This window comes from Vicia villosa, linkage group LG7 (assembly GCF_029867415.1).
Source record: "Vicia villosa cultivar HV-30 ecotype Madison, WI linkage group LG7, Vvil1.0, whole genome shotgun sequence".
Taxonomy (NCBI): Eukaryota; Viridiplantae; Streptophyta; class Magnoliopsida; order Fabales; family Fabaceae; genus Vicia; species Vicia villosa.
This window is the reverse complement of record NC_081186.1, coordinates 73,351,616-73,365,771: the sequence shown is the minus strand read 5'-3', so window position 1 is coordinate 73,365,771 and position 14,156 is coordinate 73,351,616. Positions and strand designations below refer to the sequence as shown.

The 14,156-nt window shown below is 37.2% G+C and overlaps 3 protein-coding genes across 3 annotated transcripts; 2 read left to right on the top strand and 1 right to left on the bottom strand.

Annotated features, from left to right (window-relative positions):
• Window positions 1–8: 8 nt before the first annotated feature.
• Window positions 9–1,603, top strand: LOC131617440 (F-box/FBD/LRR-repeat protein At5g56420-like). Its single transcript, XM_058888725.1, has 2 exons — window positions 9–573; window positions 653–1,603. The coding sequence occupies exons 1-2, from the start codon at window positions 46–48 to the stop codon at window positions 929–931; spliced, it is 807 nt and encodes a 268-aa protein (XP_058744708.1). The 5' UTR covers window positions 9–45; the 3' UTR covers window positions 932–1,603.
• Window positions 1,604–2,206: 603 nt separating this feature from the next.
• On the bottom strand, window positions 2,207–3,012 carry LOC131619333 (calmodulin-binding transcription activator 6-like). The gene is made up of 3 exons (XM_058890441.1): window positions 2,956–3,012; window positions 2,729–2,847; window positions 2,207–2,594 (listed from the first exon to the last, which is right to left on the bottom strand). The coding sequence occupies exons 1-3, from the start codon at window positions 3,010–3,012 to the stop codon at window positions 2,258–2,260; spliced, it is 513 nt and encodes a 170-aa protein (XP_058746424.1). The 3' UTR covers window positions 2,207–2,257.
• A 330-nt stretch (window positions 3,013–3,342) lies between these two features.
• Window positions 3,343–4,421, top strand: LOC131619332 (protein SEMI-ROLLED LEAF 2-like). The gene is made up of 4 exons (XM_058890440.1): window positions 3,343–3,477; window positions 3,780–3,854; window positions 3,974–4,089; window positions 4,253–4,421. Exons 1-4 carry the CDS (start codon window positions 3,343–3,345, stop codon window positions 4,419–4,421), a joined length of 495 nt encoding a protein of 164 aa, XP_058746423.1.
• Window positions 4,422–14,156: the final 9,735 nt, after the last annotated feature.

Sequence of the window (14,156 nt, the reverse complement as noted above, 5' to 3'; positions counted from 1 at the left end):
GTAGAAGCTGCAAAACGACGTCGTGTGGAGGAATTCAATCTCAGAATGAATAACGAGACGTTGAATCCAACCATCTTCACCTCTAGAACACTTGTTGTTCTGAAACTTGAGAAAGTAGAAGTTGAAGCTGCAACTTTATATGTTGATCTTCCATCTCTCAAAACCCTACATTTGAAATTTGTCCGTTTTGAAAATCAGAATGATATCAAAAGAGTTCTTAACGCTTGTCCTAATCTACAAGATCTGCATACTTGTTATCCTAGCTTTATAAGACGCGAGGAGAATAATGAAGATGGAGAGTTCAAATCATTGTTCTTGTCTAAATTGGTTAGAGCTGAAGTTGGTTCAATCGATGTTCCGTTTAATTCGATTTGTAATGTCGAGTATTTGCGCATGATCAGGGCACAGGAGCCATCTTTGGAGATGAATGTTGAAGAGATCTTCAAAGGCATTCCGGTGTTTCGAAACTTAATTCATGTTGAGTTATGGTTTTATGGATTCTTTCATGGTTGGGATGGTGTAGTAGAATTGCTCCGGCATTGTCCTAAGCTTCAAATTCTTTTCATTAGAAAGGTTTGTGGACTAGTTTTTTTTTTGCTTGTTATTTTTTTCCTATATATTTTAACCAATGTTGTTTTTGATCCTTTGACAGTGGAATACCGGCTTATCCAAGGATTGGGACTGCCCAATATTGGATCTTGAATGTGTTTCGTCTCACCTTAGATCATGTACTATTTTAAATTTTGATGGCTCGGAGAATGATCTTCGATTTTCAAGGTATATTTTGCAGAATGCGAGGATTTTACAAGATATGACGATCAATGTTACTACTAGCTCCTCAAATGGAATGCAAAAGCATCAAGTTATTGAAGAATTATCTTCCTGTCTAAGGATGTCGCGGGGATGTGAACTTTCATTTGAATTTAAGTAGTCTACTAGAATTATCATTATTGTTTCTCATTAGTACCTATTATGCAACAAGTAAATTTGATGGTTTGGTGATTTTTTTTGTATGGTGGAATTCTAGGGAAGACAACCATTGTTGCTTGAAATCGATTCTGTTCTGATGCTTTTAAGACAGTTTTATTTTGCTCTGATGCATTGAAAGTGAGAATATTCCATGTCTTGTATTAGAAGTTATCCTCCTATTGTCAGAGTTGTTTGATTGTGATATTCTAATTGTTTTCACACATGTTGCTGCAACTATTATCCTTTCTTTGAAGTTGAATAATCTCCTCTCTTCGAATTTTTTTGATGTTGAACTATTCTTAACCAACTACCTTATATTGTACTTTCTTTTTCTAGAATTGAGTACTTCTTTGAATTTTGTATCCCTATTCAACTTAACTGATTTGTCTCTGTCCCATTTACTTATTTGGTCCTGCGACATCGGCACATTTATCCTATAACCTTCATAGCTGATACACGTTTGAAGAAACTCTAAGCTGAGCGGCTTCAAGTTTCTTATCATGTGGCATTGCTCAATCCCCTATATGTTTCTTGTAATATCGGTGGGGGTCAACCCAAGTATAAGGGACATTTTGGACCCTTATTGGAAAGCCGAAGAGTGATTATGTTGAATGTGGTTCTAACTAACATTTCAATATACTATTTTTCCTTATATAAAGTTCGTAAAACAATTATTCAAGAAATTGTGAAGTTGCATTGTGCATTTTTTTTTGGGGTGGAGTGGGAGAGAAGAGTAGGGTCAGTTGGTCCAATTGGGTTAGTTGGTCAAATGCTTGCAAGGCAAAGAAAGAATGAGGGTTAGGCATGAAGCATTATGAAAGATATGATGATGTTCAAGCCAAAATGCTCGACACATCAACTTAAGACAATGGTAAAAAAGATTATTTATGGTGGAAGGATGATAGAGCAATAGGACTGGCTGCAGAAGAAGATCAAAACTGGTTTTCCAAATCCATCTCGTGCAAATAAGGGAATGGTATAAGCATCAACTTTTGGAAGCATAAATGGTTGGGGTCTGTACAGTTACAATTGCAGTTTCCAAATGTTTTCCTTCGTTCTCACTTGCCTACTTCCAAAGTGATTGATATGGGAATGTGGTTCGAGAATTCTTGGATTTGGAACTTTGGCCTGAGGATTAATGATCTAACATTATGAAGAAGATAGTGAATTTAAGGTTTTAGTGAAAACAAGACGAACACTTTTTACCTAAACTAAACATAAAACACCAATTAAAAAAAATACAAGTTTAACAGTTTTTAATCAAACTATCCAACTATGGTTAACTATGTTACTCAGAGTTACATAATTGAGATTTCTGACTGAACACAAATTTAACAGTTTGTTGATTTTTGCGAATCTTCTTTGCACGGAAGGTACGCTGGATGCGAGTAGCAGCATCAGCCATCTTCCTTGCTTTGTACTTATGAAAGGCATGTTGAATCTTGATTGCAGCAACTCTCTTACGTGATTCATTATCTTGATTGAAAAATTTAAATTCCTTTATTTCTTTTTCTGTTTGTGCTCTAAATGCAGCTCTTATACGTTGCGCAGCATCAACTAATTCCATATATGCAGCTAAACTCTTCCTTGGATGCACCTCGTCTTGAACTGAAGTAACTAAATGCCTAAAATGATAAACATGTAGAATCATAATTAGTATCATAATGTATTTCTTTCATGCATTTTATTTAATCATCTAAGTATACATTATTTCATAACTAAAACACATACATTTTTAGTGCCATGATCAGAAACTTACCTTTTGCACAACGAGGGTAATTCTTGGTGGTGATTGTCATGATCATCTCTTGTTTCCACACCATCTATTTCTATGGCAACATTTTTTTTTCCAATAAGCAAATGATTGAAGAAATCGCACTAGGGGTGCAACCCTTATCACAATGGACTACAATGATTTAAAGCATGATAAAGGAACTTTGTACCAATCGTAAAAACAAGGGCGGGGCGATTGATTTCTATGGCAACATGATCAGAGACAGTACCATCAACAGCAGTCTCAATTCTCTGTTGTTGTGAATTCATAGACGTGCGAAGAACAATAACAAAATAACAAAACACACCTCCAATAAAAGCAAACATCAAATTAAAATTCATAAGCTTCACCGTAAGACATCCAAGAAAAAAATTAAGCAAAATTAATGAAACAATGTCATTGAACACTAGTGACAAAATTTTCTGATATATATTGAAACTTTTCTTCTTTTATAATTACATCTATGATAGTATGATCTATCACTTTCAATAATTTTCTTCTTTGCGATTTTCACACGTAATCGAGAGTGAAAGTTTGGAACCTTTCTTTTATTCAACGTAATTAATGAAACAACATTTTGATTTTCGGAATTGCAGAAAATGGGGATCATCTCAAGGAAGATCTTCCCAGCTTGTGGAAGTATGTGTGTTTGTTGTCCTGCTTTGAGGTCAAGATCAAGACAGACTGTCAAACGTTACATAAAATTGCTTGCTGATATCTTCCCTAAATCCCCGGTTCGTGTCTTATAACACTTTCTTTTTCGAGTTTTACCTTTGGAGAACATATACATAGATGAATACTGGATAGACAAATCGACACTGATAATAATTTGAAAAATGAGAGTAGCTGAATGTAACCACGTGCGTCGACACTAGACATGTCTTTCATATGAAATGTTGGCAATTATTACAGTAATTTTCATTTTTCACATGTTGGTGAATCATTTTATTCAATTATATGATAGTATATTATCACTTTATTATCCATTTGTTCACGAAGTAGAACACTGATTTTCATGTTTAACAACACTCTTCAGGATGAGCTTCCAAATGAAAGGAAAATTATCAAATTATGTGAATATGCTGCGAAAAACCCTTTTCGGATTCCCAAGGTATTTATGCATGAGTATTTTTTTTAATTTCATTCAAAGATGACGAGGAAGATAGGATCTGCTTGAATTAGCTAAATCTGTTTATTTCTGAGGTTCACTGTTTCTGCTCTTTCTGATAGATAGCAAAATATCTTGAAGAACGATGCTACAATGAACTGAGATCCGAGGACATCAAGCTAGTCAAGATTGTAGCAGAATCTTTCATTAAGTTTCTTTCCATTTGTAAGGTGAAAATGTAAGTTTCTCATGATCGATTATTCCATCTTTCCATATTTTGTTGGCGGAATTTTATCTATTATGAATCCTTTTCTTCAACTCATTTATTATATTGATCTCCAACACAGAATTTATATTTGATTCGTCTTAAAACTTTTCATTTATGTTGTGCATAAATGCAGAACATATTTTGCTGTTGATGTGCTTAATGTAATTTCGGAGCTCTTGGACTATTCCAAGAATGAGACTGTTCAGACACTTGGTTGCCAATCCTTAACAAGGTTCATCTACTGTCAGGTGAATAATACAGTCCAAAATATTTGGCTTATTGCTTATGTGGCTTCTTCATGAAAGTAATTCTATTACATAACAATATACTTTGATTGTGTACTTGGGAACAAGTCGCTGTGTACTACTGCAACAACGAATTAACTGATGTCGTTTTTGCATGCACTTTCATGCTACTGACACAATGAATGAACAGGTAGGTTCTACTTACACTCACAACATTTAGAAATTGGTGAAGAAAATATGCATATGTTTCAGTTCTGATTTTGTATGTTTACTAAAACATATGTTTCAGTTCACTACGTGCTTATTATTACTTTCCAATGTTTATTTTCATGTAAACTTTCATGGTCGTGACTTCATAATTGTTTCAAACTCTTCTAAAGGTGCATTGTTTGTTTAACTACCTTTTTTTTCTTGGCAGGTTTGGTTCATTACTGAATTTAGATCTTTTTATTGTACATATGCATCTAAGCTGAACCTATGTCAAGATCCAAATCGCAAAGCCTTAAGTTGCGAGTTGTACAGCAAATATATAATAGGACTGTTGACTTGAAATTCAACAGAATATCCAGAATAACAATATTTTTGGACAATTGAAGATAAATTAGAAGTTGATTTGTGCATTGTTGGAAAGTCAATTATGGCCATCGAGGAGTTACGTTCGGCTGGAGAGAACTAGTTTTCTTTGACAGCAAATATATATATATATATATATATATATATATATATATATATATATATATATATATATATATATATATATATATATATATATATATATATATATATATATATATATATTTTGTGTTTTGAGAATTTGATTGTAAACTTAGCTTCTAGAGCATTTATAAAATTAGTGATGTTTTATTTGTATTTTGATAATAAATATATGTAATACTAATTCATAAAATGTTTCATATTAAATGTATTTTATTTAAATTTATATTTGTTTAATATAATAAATGTACTTCTCAAAAATATTAGTGAGAATTTGAGATATGTCAAAATATTAGAAATTATAAAAATAATAGGTTTACTAAAAACACCAACGAAAGTGTTTTTTTAGAAAAAGCGCTGCCTTAGGCCTATATATGAAAGCACTTTTTAAGAAAAAACGCTGCCTTATGTCAATATGTAAAAGCGCTTTTTAAGAAAAAGCGATGCCTTAGGCCTACCTACGCCAGCGCTTTTGCCTAAACCAAAAGCTCTGCTAAAACCTATAGCAGCGCTTTTAAAGCCCCAAAAAAGCACTGTCATAGGTCTTTTATGGCATAGTGAGAATGAGTAATTTATATGAGAATGTGAGAATGAATCTAAACCATTAGATTTTAAAATAAATGGTGGAGATTAAGTGTGATTTTTTTTCTCTCTTTCATAATTAAAATAAATATTGAGGAAAGAGAAAAAAATATTGACACTTAATATCCACCATTTATTTTAGAGAATTTCTTCACCCACCTCCCAACCTTCTTGGCCACCTCCGGTGAATTTACCACAATACCCCTTGTTTCGGAAGTTCATTTCCGAAACTGTACTTTTTTTCTTGAAAAAGGTGTTTTCGGAAATGAACTTCCGAAAACGTGTTTTTTTTAATATAAAATATTGATTTCGGAGATGCATCTCCGAAATAAAGTCACTTTTCAGAAAATGTGGTGTTTCGGAAGTTCATCTCCGAGCGCACCCCCCTTGGAGGAATTCGGAAATGCACTTCCGAAAATAGGTCTGGACAGAAGAAAATGAACAATTCGCTTTATTTAATCGGGTGAAAATTACAACGATAATATTACATAAAATTAAAGTTACATATTGTTAAACACGGGTAGGTGAGGATGAGAGGGTGGTGGGGAGAAAAAAAGGCTTCCAAATTTCAAAAGGTTTATTTATTATTTTAATAAAAATACGTACAACTGAAAGTAACAAATGACGGAGGAGGTGTAACCGGAGCCGAAACATATGACGGAGGAGGTGGATGTCCGGAGGAAGAAGACCCGGAGGTACGTCCACCGCGAGACAAAGGAGCCAATCAATGTAAGCTATAATTTATCATTATCATCAGGGGACGTCATTACAAAAAATTAGAAAAAAAATCTTATTATTTTTAATCTTGATTTTTTAGAAATGACCTCCCCAGATGATAATCATAAACTATAGCTTACATTGATTGGCTACTTTGTCTCGTGGTGGACGTATCTCCAGTTCTACTTCCTCCAGACATCCACCTCATCCGTCATATGTTCCGACCCCGGTTACCACTTCCAAAAACTAACATGATAAATCCAATACAAATACATTGTGCGATACAATCCGAAATCAAAACAAAACAAAACAAAAACATGTTATTCTGCCCGACGAGCGTTACAAAATACACATCAAACAAAAAAAAACACGTTATTCTTCCCGACGAGCGAACTCCTCCGAATGAAGATAATTATACCAATCCTCATCCCACTCAGTCTCAGAACCATCAGCGTTGATCACGACTCTCACGCCTGAAGACTGAGCTTGAGCATCCGGGCCCCGGGCCCCCTGGGAACGAGAAGTAGAGCCGGTCGAAACCTTCTTCTTCTCCTTCACCTCCTTCACCTCTTTCTTTGAAGAATCCTTTCTTCCCTTAGCGCCCTCTCTAGAAGACATGTTCCTGTAAACAATTGAAATCGATTAATATGCGAGACAAAATAAAAAACAAAAAAAATTTGAACTTCTGATATATTTCGGAAGTTCATTTTCGAAAACTGGGATGGAGGTGTTTTCGGAAATGAACTTCCGAAACACCCCTGCGATGCAATTTCCTGCAACTTCCATGGCAGACCCCTAAATCAACCTTCAAACCAAATCAAAATGCTTCTAAACAACCTAAATACTACTAACAACCTAGCCATATATCATTTATGCAATTAAAACCCTATATAACATGCATTTGAATAATAGATCTAAAAATTTCAAAACTTACAAAGTGTTAGGATTGAGGGCTTTTGAATGTTGTTTAGCAGTGTGATTGGAGCCTTGATGCAGCTTTGGAATTCTGTTTGCAAAAATTTTCGCCTCTGCCACTTTTTGTTTTGATTTAGGGTAAATGATTGGGGGAGGGGGAGTGTTTTGATAAATCTGCAGAAATCGCAGTATTTCGGAAGTTCACTTCCGAAATAATTGTTTCGGAAATGAACTTCCGAAGTAAGTCAATTTTTTTAAAAAAACACGCTTTCGGAAATGAACTTCCGAAGCAGGGGTAGTTTTGGTTTTTCGCAGGAGGTGACCACCCATAGGGAGGTGGGTAAAGAAATTTTCTTATTTTAAAATCTAATGGTTCAGATTCATTCTCATATTCTCACATAAAAATGTCATTCTCATATGATACGTCATATATATATATATATATATATATATATATATATATATATATATATATATATATATATATATATATATATATATATATATATATATATATCGCCGTAGCCATGACTGTATAACGTAATGTCCTTATTTCCTTGTAGAACATCAAGAGACTATAGATGGTACCACTGTTGTATACCGATATTTTGGTATTTCTCATCTGGTACCCTCAAGGAAAACTGGAGAAGCTTCACTCATGGAAGTTCATTACTATCTTGCATGAAGTTGACCGAGGAAATCCCTTCAAGGCAATTCCTTATTATCCTGTTGTAGAAGGAGATCCCAACTCTAGAGATTTCTTACAATCCTATCTTGCAGGCCGTGTCAGGCGATATGAGCTGTGTTAGACTGCGCCCTTCTTACCCCCCCCCCCCCCCCACCCCACCCATTCTAGGAACAACACGGGAAGCCCGTGGCAGGTGACACGACCATGTTGTGCCCAGAAACAACATTTTGGGATTTTTTATTTTGAGTCAATTTCTTCGCGTAGCTGCATCAACGTCAGCCCAGGCTAGCTACAAGCTATATTAGACATGATAAAGAAAAATACTTACATAGTAGACATGATAAAGAAAAATACTTACATAGACACGAACTTAATACTTGATTTTACACAACGAATCACAATTTTAGTATTAATTAAAAAATTAAAAATAATTTTTTCTCTCTTCTTCAATATTACAACCACCTTTGAATCCAATTAAAAAAGAAATTAAATTTTAAATAAGTCTTTTTTAAAAAAACATATGAATCTATTTAAATACCTTTACTAATAACAGTTCTTTATTACTCACACATGACATGAATTGTGAAAGCACAAGATAAAAATGAGTCAGCAACTAACTCGCCTACTAAGCACTAATAGCCATAACCGTTTTGCCAAGTGTTCTCATTCTATTGGGTAGCTTAGTTTTTAGTTTTGTTGTGCTGTGTATATATGAGCCAAGCATTGCATTGTACAGATTAGATTTTGTGAGTAATAAAACTAGAGCAGAACTATATTCTTCTTTCATCATTCTGCACCTTTATCTGTTAACAATGGTGTATTGCCATTGATTTTCACATGGTATCAGAGCAAAATCTCCACCATTGGCTTCCGCATCGTCATCTTCGTTAACTCACATTTCTCGTTTTTAATTCCTTCACATCAGGTTCAACATCTTGTTGACCTTTCTTGAACTTTCTTCTCCAAGATCAATTTGTTTCATTCAAGATTCTCAGCTGAGAATTCTCTTTTTGCCGCCATTGTCGTCATGACGGAAGAACACTCCACAAACAATGGCAATCCAAGTAACACAAGAGCATATCAAACTGATATACTCAGTCCCTACTTCATATATCCGAATGAAAATCCTGGTAATGTTCTAGCCACTCCTCTCTTATCCGGTACCAATTACCGTTCGTGGTCACGAGCTGTGCAAGTCGCGCTTCGTTCCAAACACAAACTTCATTTCATCAATGGTGCCTTGCCTCGTCCTCCTGATGAAGATAGAGATTCTATTGCGTGGGATCGATGCAACACCATGATTATGTCTTGGCTCAGTAACTCTGTAGAACCAGAAATTTCGCAGAGCATTCTTTGGATGGAGACTGCAGCAGAAATATGGAGTGAGCTCAAAGAACGATTCTACCAAGGTGATGTTTTTCGTATTTCTGATATTCAGGAAGAAATTTACACATTGAAACAAGGAGATTGTACAATTTCTGCTTATTACACGAAAATGAAGAAATTGTGGCAGGAGCTTGATAATTTTCGTCCTATTCCACACACTGGTTGTCACGATGCATGCTTAGTGCTTGACAAAATGCGCAATTATAGGGACAATGACCAAGTTATTCGCTTTCTAAAAGGACTCAGTGAGCAATATGCAGCTGTTCGTTCCCAAATCATGCTTATGGAACCTCTTCCAAGCATTGGCAAAGTATATTCCCTTCTTGTTCAGCAAGAACGACAAACTCTCCTTCAATTTGATGAATCCAAGATCCTTGCTGCTTCTCAGAATCAATATGCTGGCAGAAATGTCTCCTCTCAACGGGGTAGAGGAGGAAGATTCAGCACTGGTCGCGGCAGAGGAAGAACCAACCGTGTCTGCACTTACTGTGGTATGTGTCGCTACCCGCGAAAATTAATAGAGTCGCCACTAACATATTTATCCTGAAAAGGAAGGGAATGCCAGCAAACCACAAAACAAAACAACGGTCTCACGACCAGAGAAAAAGGGTAAGGGATTCGGTTACGCGAGGGGAAGGTGTTAGCACCCCACGCGCCCATCGTACTCGATGGTATCCACGCTTGTGTCTAAAACTATGGGTGTGTAACAAATCTACGCTAATCTGGACTAAAATGAATGCAGAATGTAGGGAAAAGAAAGGATTGTGCTCGCACGGGCCCTACCCCGCTGCCTACGTATCTGTTTTGCAGAATCAGAGCTACCGTAGCTCGGCTAACTAATTTTGTTTGTTTTGTGTTTTTTAGGTGAACGAGTTACATTCACACTCCGCTGCTCGACCTTTGGAGACTTATGCTTGGGAATGGAGCGGAAATAACAAGTTCTTAAGAAAAGAAAATCAAAGAGTGTGGTTTGTGTTTTAAAAGAATGCATGAGGAAGACCTAAGCTAAGGGGGAAAGCTTGCTACCTAATGTTATCATACAAAGGGTACAAGTCTAAGCTAAACTAGCAACCTACGAGAAAAAAGGGGAAGCACACAATAATATCACACAAACGAGCATCCGCTCGTGAAGCAAACAAACCAACGGTACTGACCGAATGGTAGAAAAGCGGTCCCGCCATAGCCAAGGGGAGCAGCTCAACCCAAGTCAACCAAGCATTAGACCTCGTGAAAATGATCGGGCCATAGACAAGAGGGCGGACCCCTCTCAGCAACCAAGCCGTCACGGATCGTAAAGGAAAACGGTGCGTGCGTACACCGAGCATCAACGTCGAGTGACATGAGCTATAGGAAAGGCGGGGGTCCGGCTACATGAACCCTTTTCCTGACATACTCGATAACAAGATCTTTTGCACGTTCGGAAGCGAGCAACGCGAGGCGTGCGCATACCAAACAGACTCGATGAGACCAGGCGGGGGTTGATTACGAACCCTTGACCGCATGCCTTCCATGAGGACTTAACGGAGTGCCATATAGGACTTATTACACCGTGACTCCCTGCCGCAAAGCACAAATGTAAACACACCAACAAAAACAGAGCCTCTTTCGAGGGCTTGGCCAGATGCATGTCTAGGTCCTACTTCTCATGTTAAAGGATGATGCGAGAAAGCGATAAAGTACGAGGAAATAATATGAAACGAGATCAATACCAAACGGATGATGATCCGTAAACTAAAGCGAAGCAAAGCGAAGAAACTAAGGATCCCGCGAGCGAGCTAGCAAAGCAAAAGCAAATAGTCAGCACACCGATTAGCCATGAAAGCACACAAAGGTTGACACGCGCGTCGAACACAATCACAATACACCTGCAAGAGGAACAAGAAAACCAAACAAGCAGATATAGAGTAATAGAGATGTGTCTCCAGGATGAGAACACAAAGCAAGCGAATGAAATCGTGTCCCGCAAGTAAAGCGGAACACTCATAGAATGAGTATCGATCGGTGACCGTCCAGAAGCCTCGCACACTAGCACACACGTTAGAGATAACAAGACACCGCAATCGGAATTGCGTTATTGCTATTCTAAAATAAACCGGACAAAGAAAACATGGAAAAAGGTACGATAATACGCGAATAAGCATGCAAAAATCACACCGGAAGCCGACAAAAGTACCATCATGGAAAACACAAAATTCAGCAATACAAATCATTCCACAAAATAGTACATCTCACGAGCTTTCCAACGATATAAAGAACATGCAAATCGGAGTTACGAGTCAAAAGATATGAACATTCAAAGTTGGAAAAAAAAAACTAAAAAAAAGCATGTAACCGGTTACATGAATCAGGTAACCGGTTACATCACTAGCAGAAGCCATTTTTTGAGAAAAACAGGATCATGTAACCGGTTACATGAATCTGGTAACCGGTTACATCACTGGCAGTGACTAATTTTTGAGAAAAAAGGGGCATGTAACCGGTTACATGAATCAGGTAACCGGTTACATCACTGACAGTGACGAAAAATGACCAAAAACAAATCATGTAACCGGTTACATCAATCAGGTAACCGGTTACATCAGCACCAGAAGTGAAAAATCAACAAAATCAACATCCAAAAGCACTTCAATCATGCATCCAATAAGAGATGTAACCAAGCACGAATTTGCCTCAATTTGTATAGCATTATGAGCATCAAACAAACACAATTAGGCATCAATCCACATAGATTTCAAGTTATCATCAATAATCATCAAGCAACAAGTTCATGCGAGCATTATAACAAACACATAGTGCACCAAACTTGCATCCACATGCAATTGCAAGCAAAGATATCAACGGATACAACATTTAATCATCATCAACATCAATTACGCATAATCAACCGCTAGATCTAGCATTCGAATCATGTTAACATCAACAATTAAGCACTTAGTTCAAGGTTCAAAGGCTTACCGGATGAAGATCTTTAACCGACGCGCAAACACGAACACGACACGAACGCGAACACGACACGAACGCGACACGAACGCGAAAGCAAGATCCAAGGGGAGAGAGGGTGAGGCGCGCGATCTAGTGAGGAGAGAGAGCGAATCCGAACTCGAGATCTTGAACTTCAATCCATATTGCTCTTGATTCTTGAAGGAAATTGATGAATATTGATGAAAGTTTTATGTAATTTGTGGTTTTGATTCAAGAGAATTGAGAGAGATTTGAGAGAAAGTGTTTTTGATCTTTTTGGTGAATTTGAAGTTATGAGAGTCCTCCCTTGATTTGTGAAGAGCAAAATGTTTATATATTGTCAACGCGAAATGTCCAAATTGCCCTCGGCGCGTCTTATTTTGGCTCGTTTTTAAGGAAACTCGGTTCGGCTCTGAATTTCGGAACAAAACCGATGCCATTATGAAGATGACCAAATTCTTGACCCGTCGCCGCGAGAATCACCTCAATCCGATAAGCAATGAAGGAAATACGCCCGTTTGAATGGCGAGAAACGCCGATTCATCTGGTGCGACTGCGCAGAATTTTGTGAGTACCGCTCAAAGAACTCGATAAAACTCTATCTTCGGCTCAAAATATGAACAAGCATGTGTGACGAAGAAACGAAGCTACCGAAATTTCTGAGAAAATGCCTCCGGAATGGACTTCATTCGATAAAAACCGAAGAAGTTATGAATTTTCGAGCTCGTCGCGACATACTCGAAAACACACTTTTACCGAAACGACACGATGATCTTTAAAATGCTGGGAATTTTCCATGCATATTTGGCCTTCGGTCCGAACATATGAAATCTTGGTAATGATGCCACGGAGCTCCAGTTAAATTTTCAAGCGAATCCGGCGAGCGGATTAGGAGATATGAATTTTCCGAGGCGCAAAACCCTACATTCAGCACCGTTTTTCACTACGAAACCTCAAGTAATTTGCAAATCTGGCAACCTTCCTCAAAGAATTGGCTTCCGAGCCGAACACGAAAGTTGTAGATATCGTCGAAACAGTCAAGACAACGCGGGAACTAAGCTCATATCACCTTCCAAATATGACTTGCGAATTTTTCTCGTATTTCCACTGTTTAAACCATTTTTCACGCCTTTCTTCTTAAACCCATGAAAACTCTTTATTATTTTTCTTCAATTTTGAAATGACGAAATAAACGTCATTATTAACTTATAGCTCAAATAAAGAGGGCAAATTTTGGGGTGCAACAGTATGACTAACCACACCATCGACCAATGCTTCAAGAAACATGGTTACCCTCCACATATGCAGCAAGGAGGCACTGTGAATAACTGTCAACAAAATGGGGAAGAAGATGACACCAAATCTGTAGCATATGAAGAGGACAATGGTGAATCTGACAAAGGGTATATGTCCTTCACTCCAGACCAGCACAAAGCCTTGTTAGCACTTCTCCAACAATCAAATCATGTGCAGTCTCATAGTGTTAATCAGCTCACTACCAAGCCCCTCGATCAAACAGGTATCATTTGTGCCACCCCTAGCATACATAGTTCTCAGCATTCATTCATTTTAGATACAGGAGCCACTGACCATATATGTCATTCTTTGCAATTTTTTCAATATATAAAGAAAATAAAGCCTATCCACATTAAACTGCCAAATGGTACGATTGCTACCACTGAACTAGCTGGAACTATTGTGTTTGATAATAACTTTTACCTCATCAATGTTCTTTATTTTCCCAACTTTGCTTTCAACTTAATCTCTGTCCCAAAAATCACACAATACCTGAATTGTCATTTGCTTTTTGATGGTTCTAAATGTCTTAT

What these genes read in the sequence shown, in the direction of transcription:
- LOC131619332 (XM_058890440.1), top strand. Translation starts at nt 3,343, where the DNA reads ATGGGGATCATCTCAAGGAAGATCTTCCCAGCTTGTGGAAGTATGTGT. An exon ending in ATATCTTCCCTAAATCCCCG is followed by an intron (nt 3,478 to 3,779) that starts GTTCGTGTCTTA and finishes AACACTCTTCAG; the next exon opens with GATGAGCTTCCAAATGAAAG. An exon ending in ACCCTTTTCGGATTCCCAAG is followed by an intron (nt 3,855 to 3,973) that starts GTATTTATGCAT and finishes TCTTTCTGATAG; the next exon opens with ATAGCAAAATATCTTGAAGA.
- LOC131619333 (XM_058890441.1), bottom strand. Translation starts at nt 3,012, where the DNA reads ATGAATTCACAACAACAGAGAATTGAGACTGCTGTTGATGGTACTGTC. An exon ending in ATGGTACTGTCTCTGATCAT is followed by an intron (nt 2,848 to 2,955) that starts GTTGCCATAGAA and finishes TTGCACCCCTAG; the next exon opens with TGCGATTTCTTCAATCATTT. An exon ending in TTACCCTCGTTGTGCAAAAG is followed by an intron (nt 2,595 to 2,728) that starts GTAAGTTTCTGA and finishes TTATCATTTTAG; the next exon opens with GCATTTAGTTACTTCAGTTC.
- LOC131617440 (XM_058888725.1), top strand. Translation starts at nt 46, where the DNA reads ATGAATAACGAGACGTTGAATCCAACCATCTTCACCTCTAGAACACTT. An exon ending in AAATTCTTTTCATTAGAAAG is followed by an intron (nt 574 to 652) that starts GTTTGTGGACTA and finishes ATCCTTTGACAG; the next exon opens with TGGAATACCGGCTTATCCAA.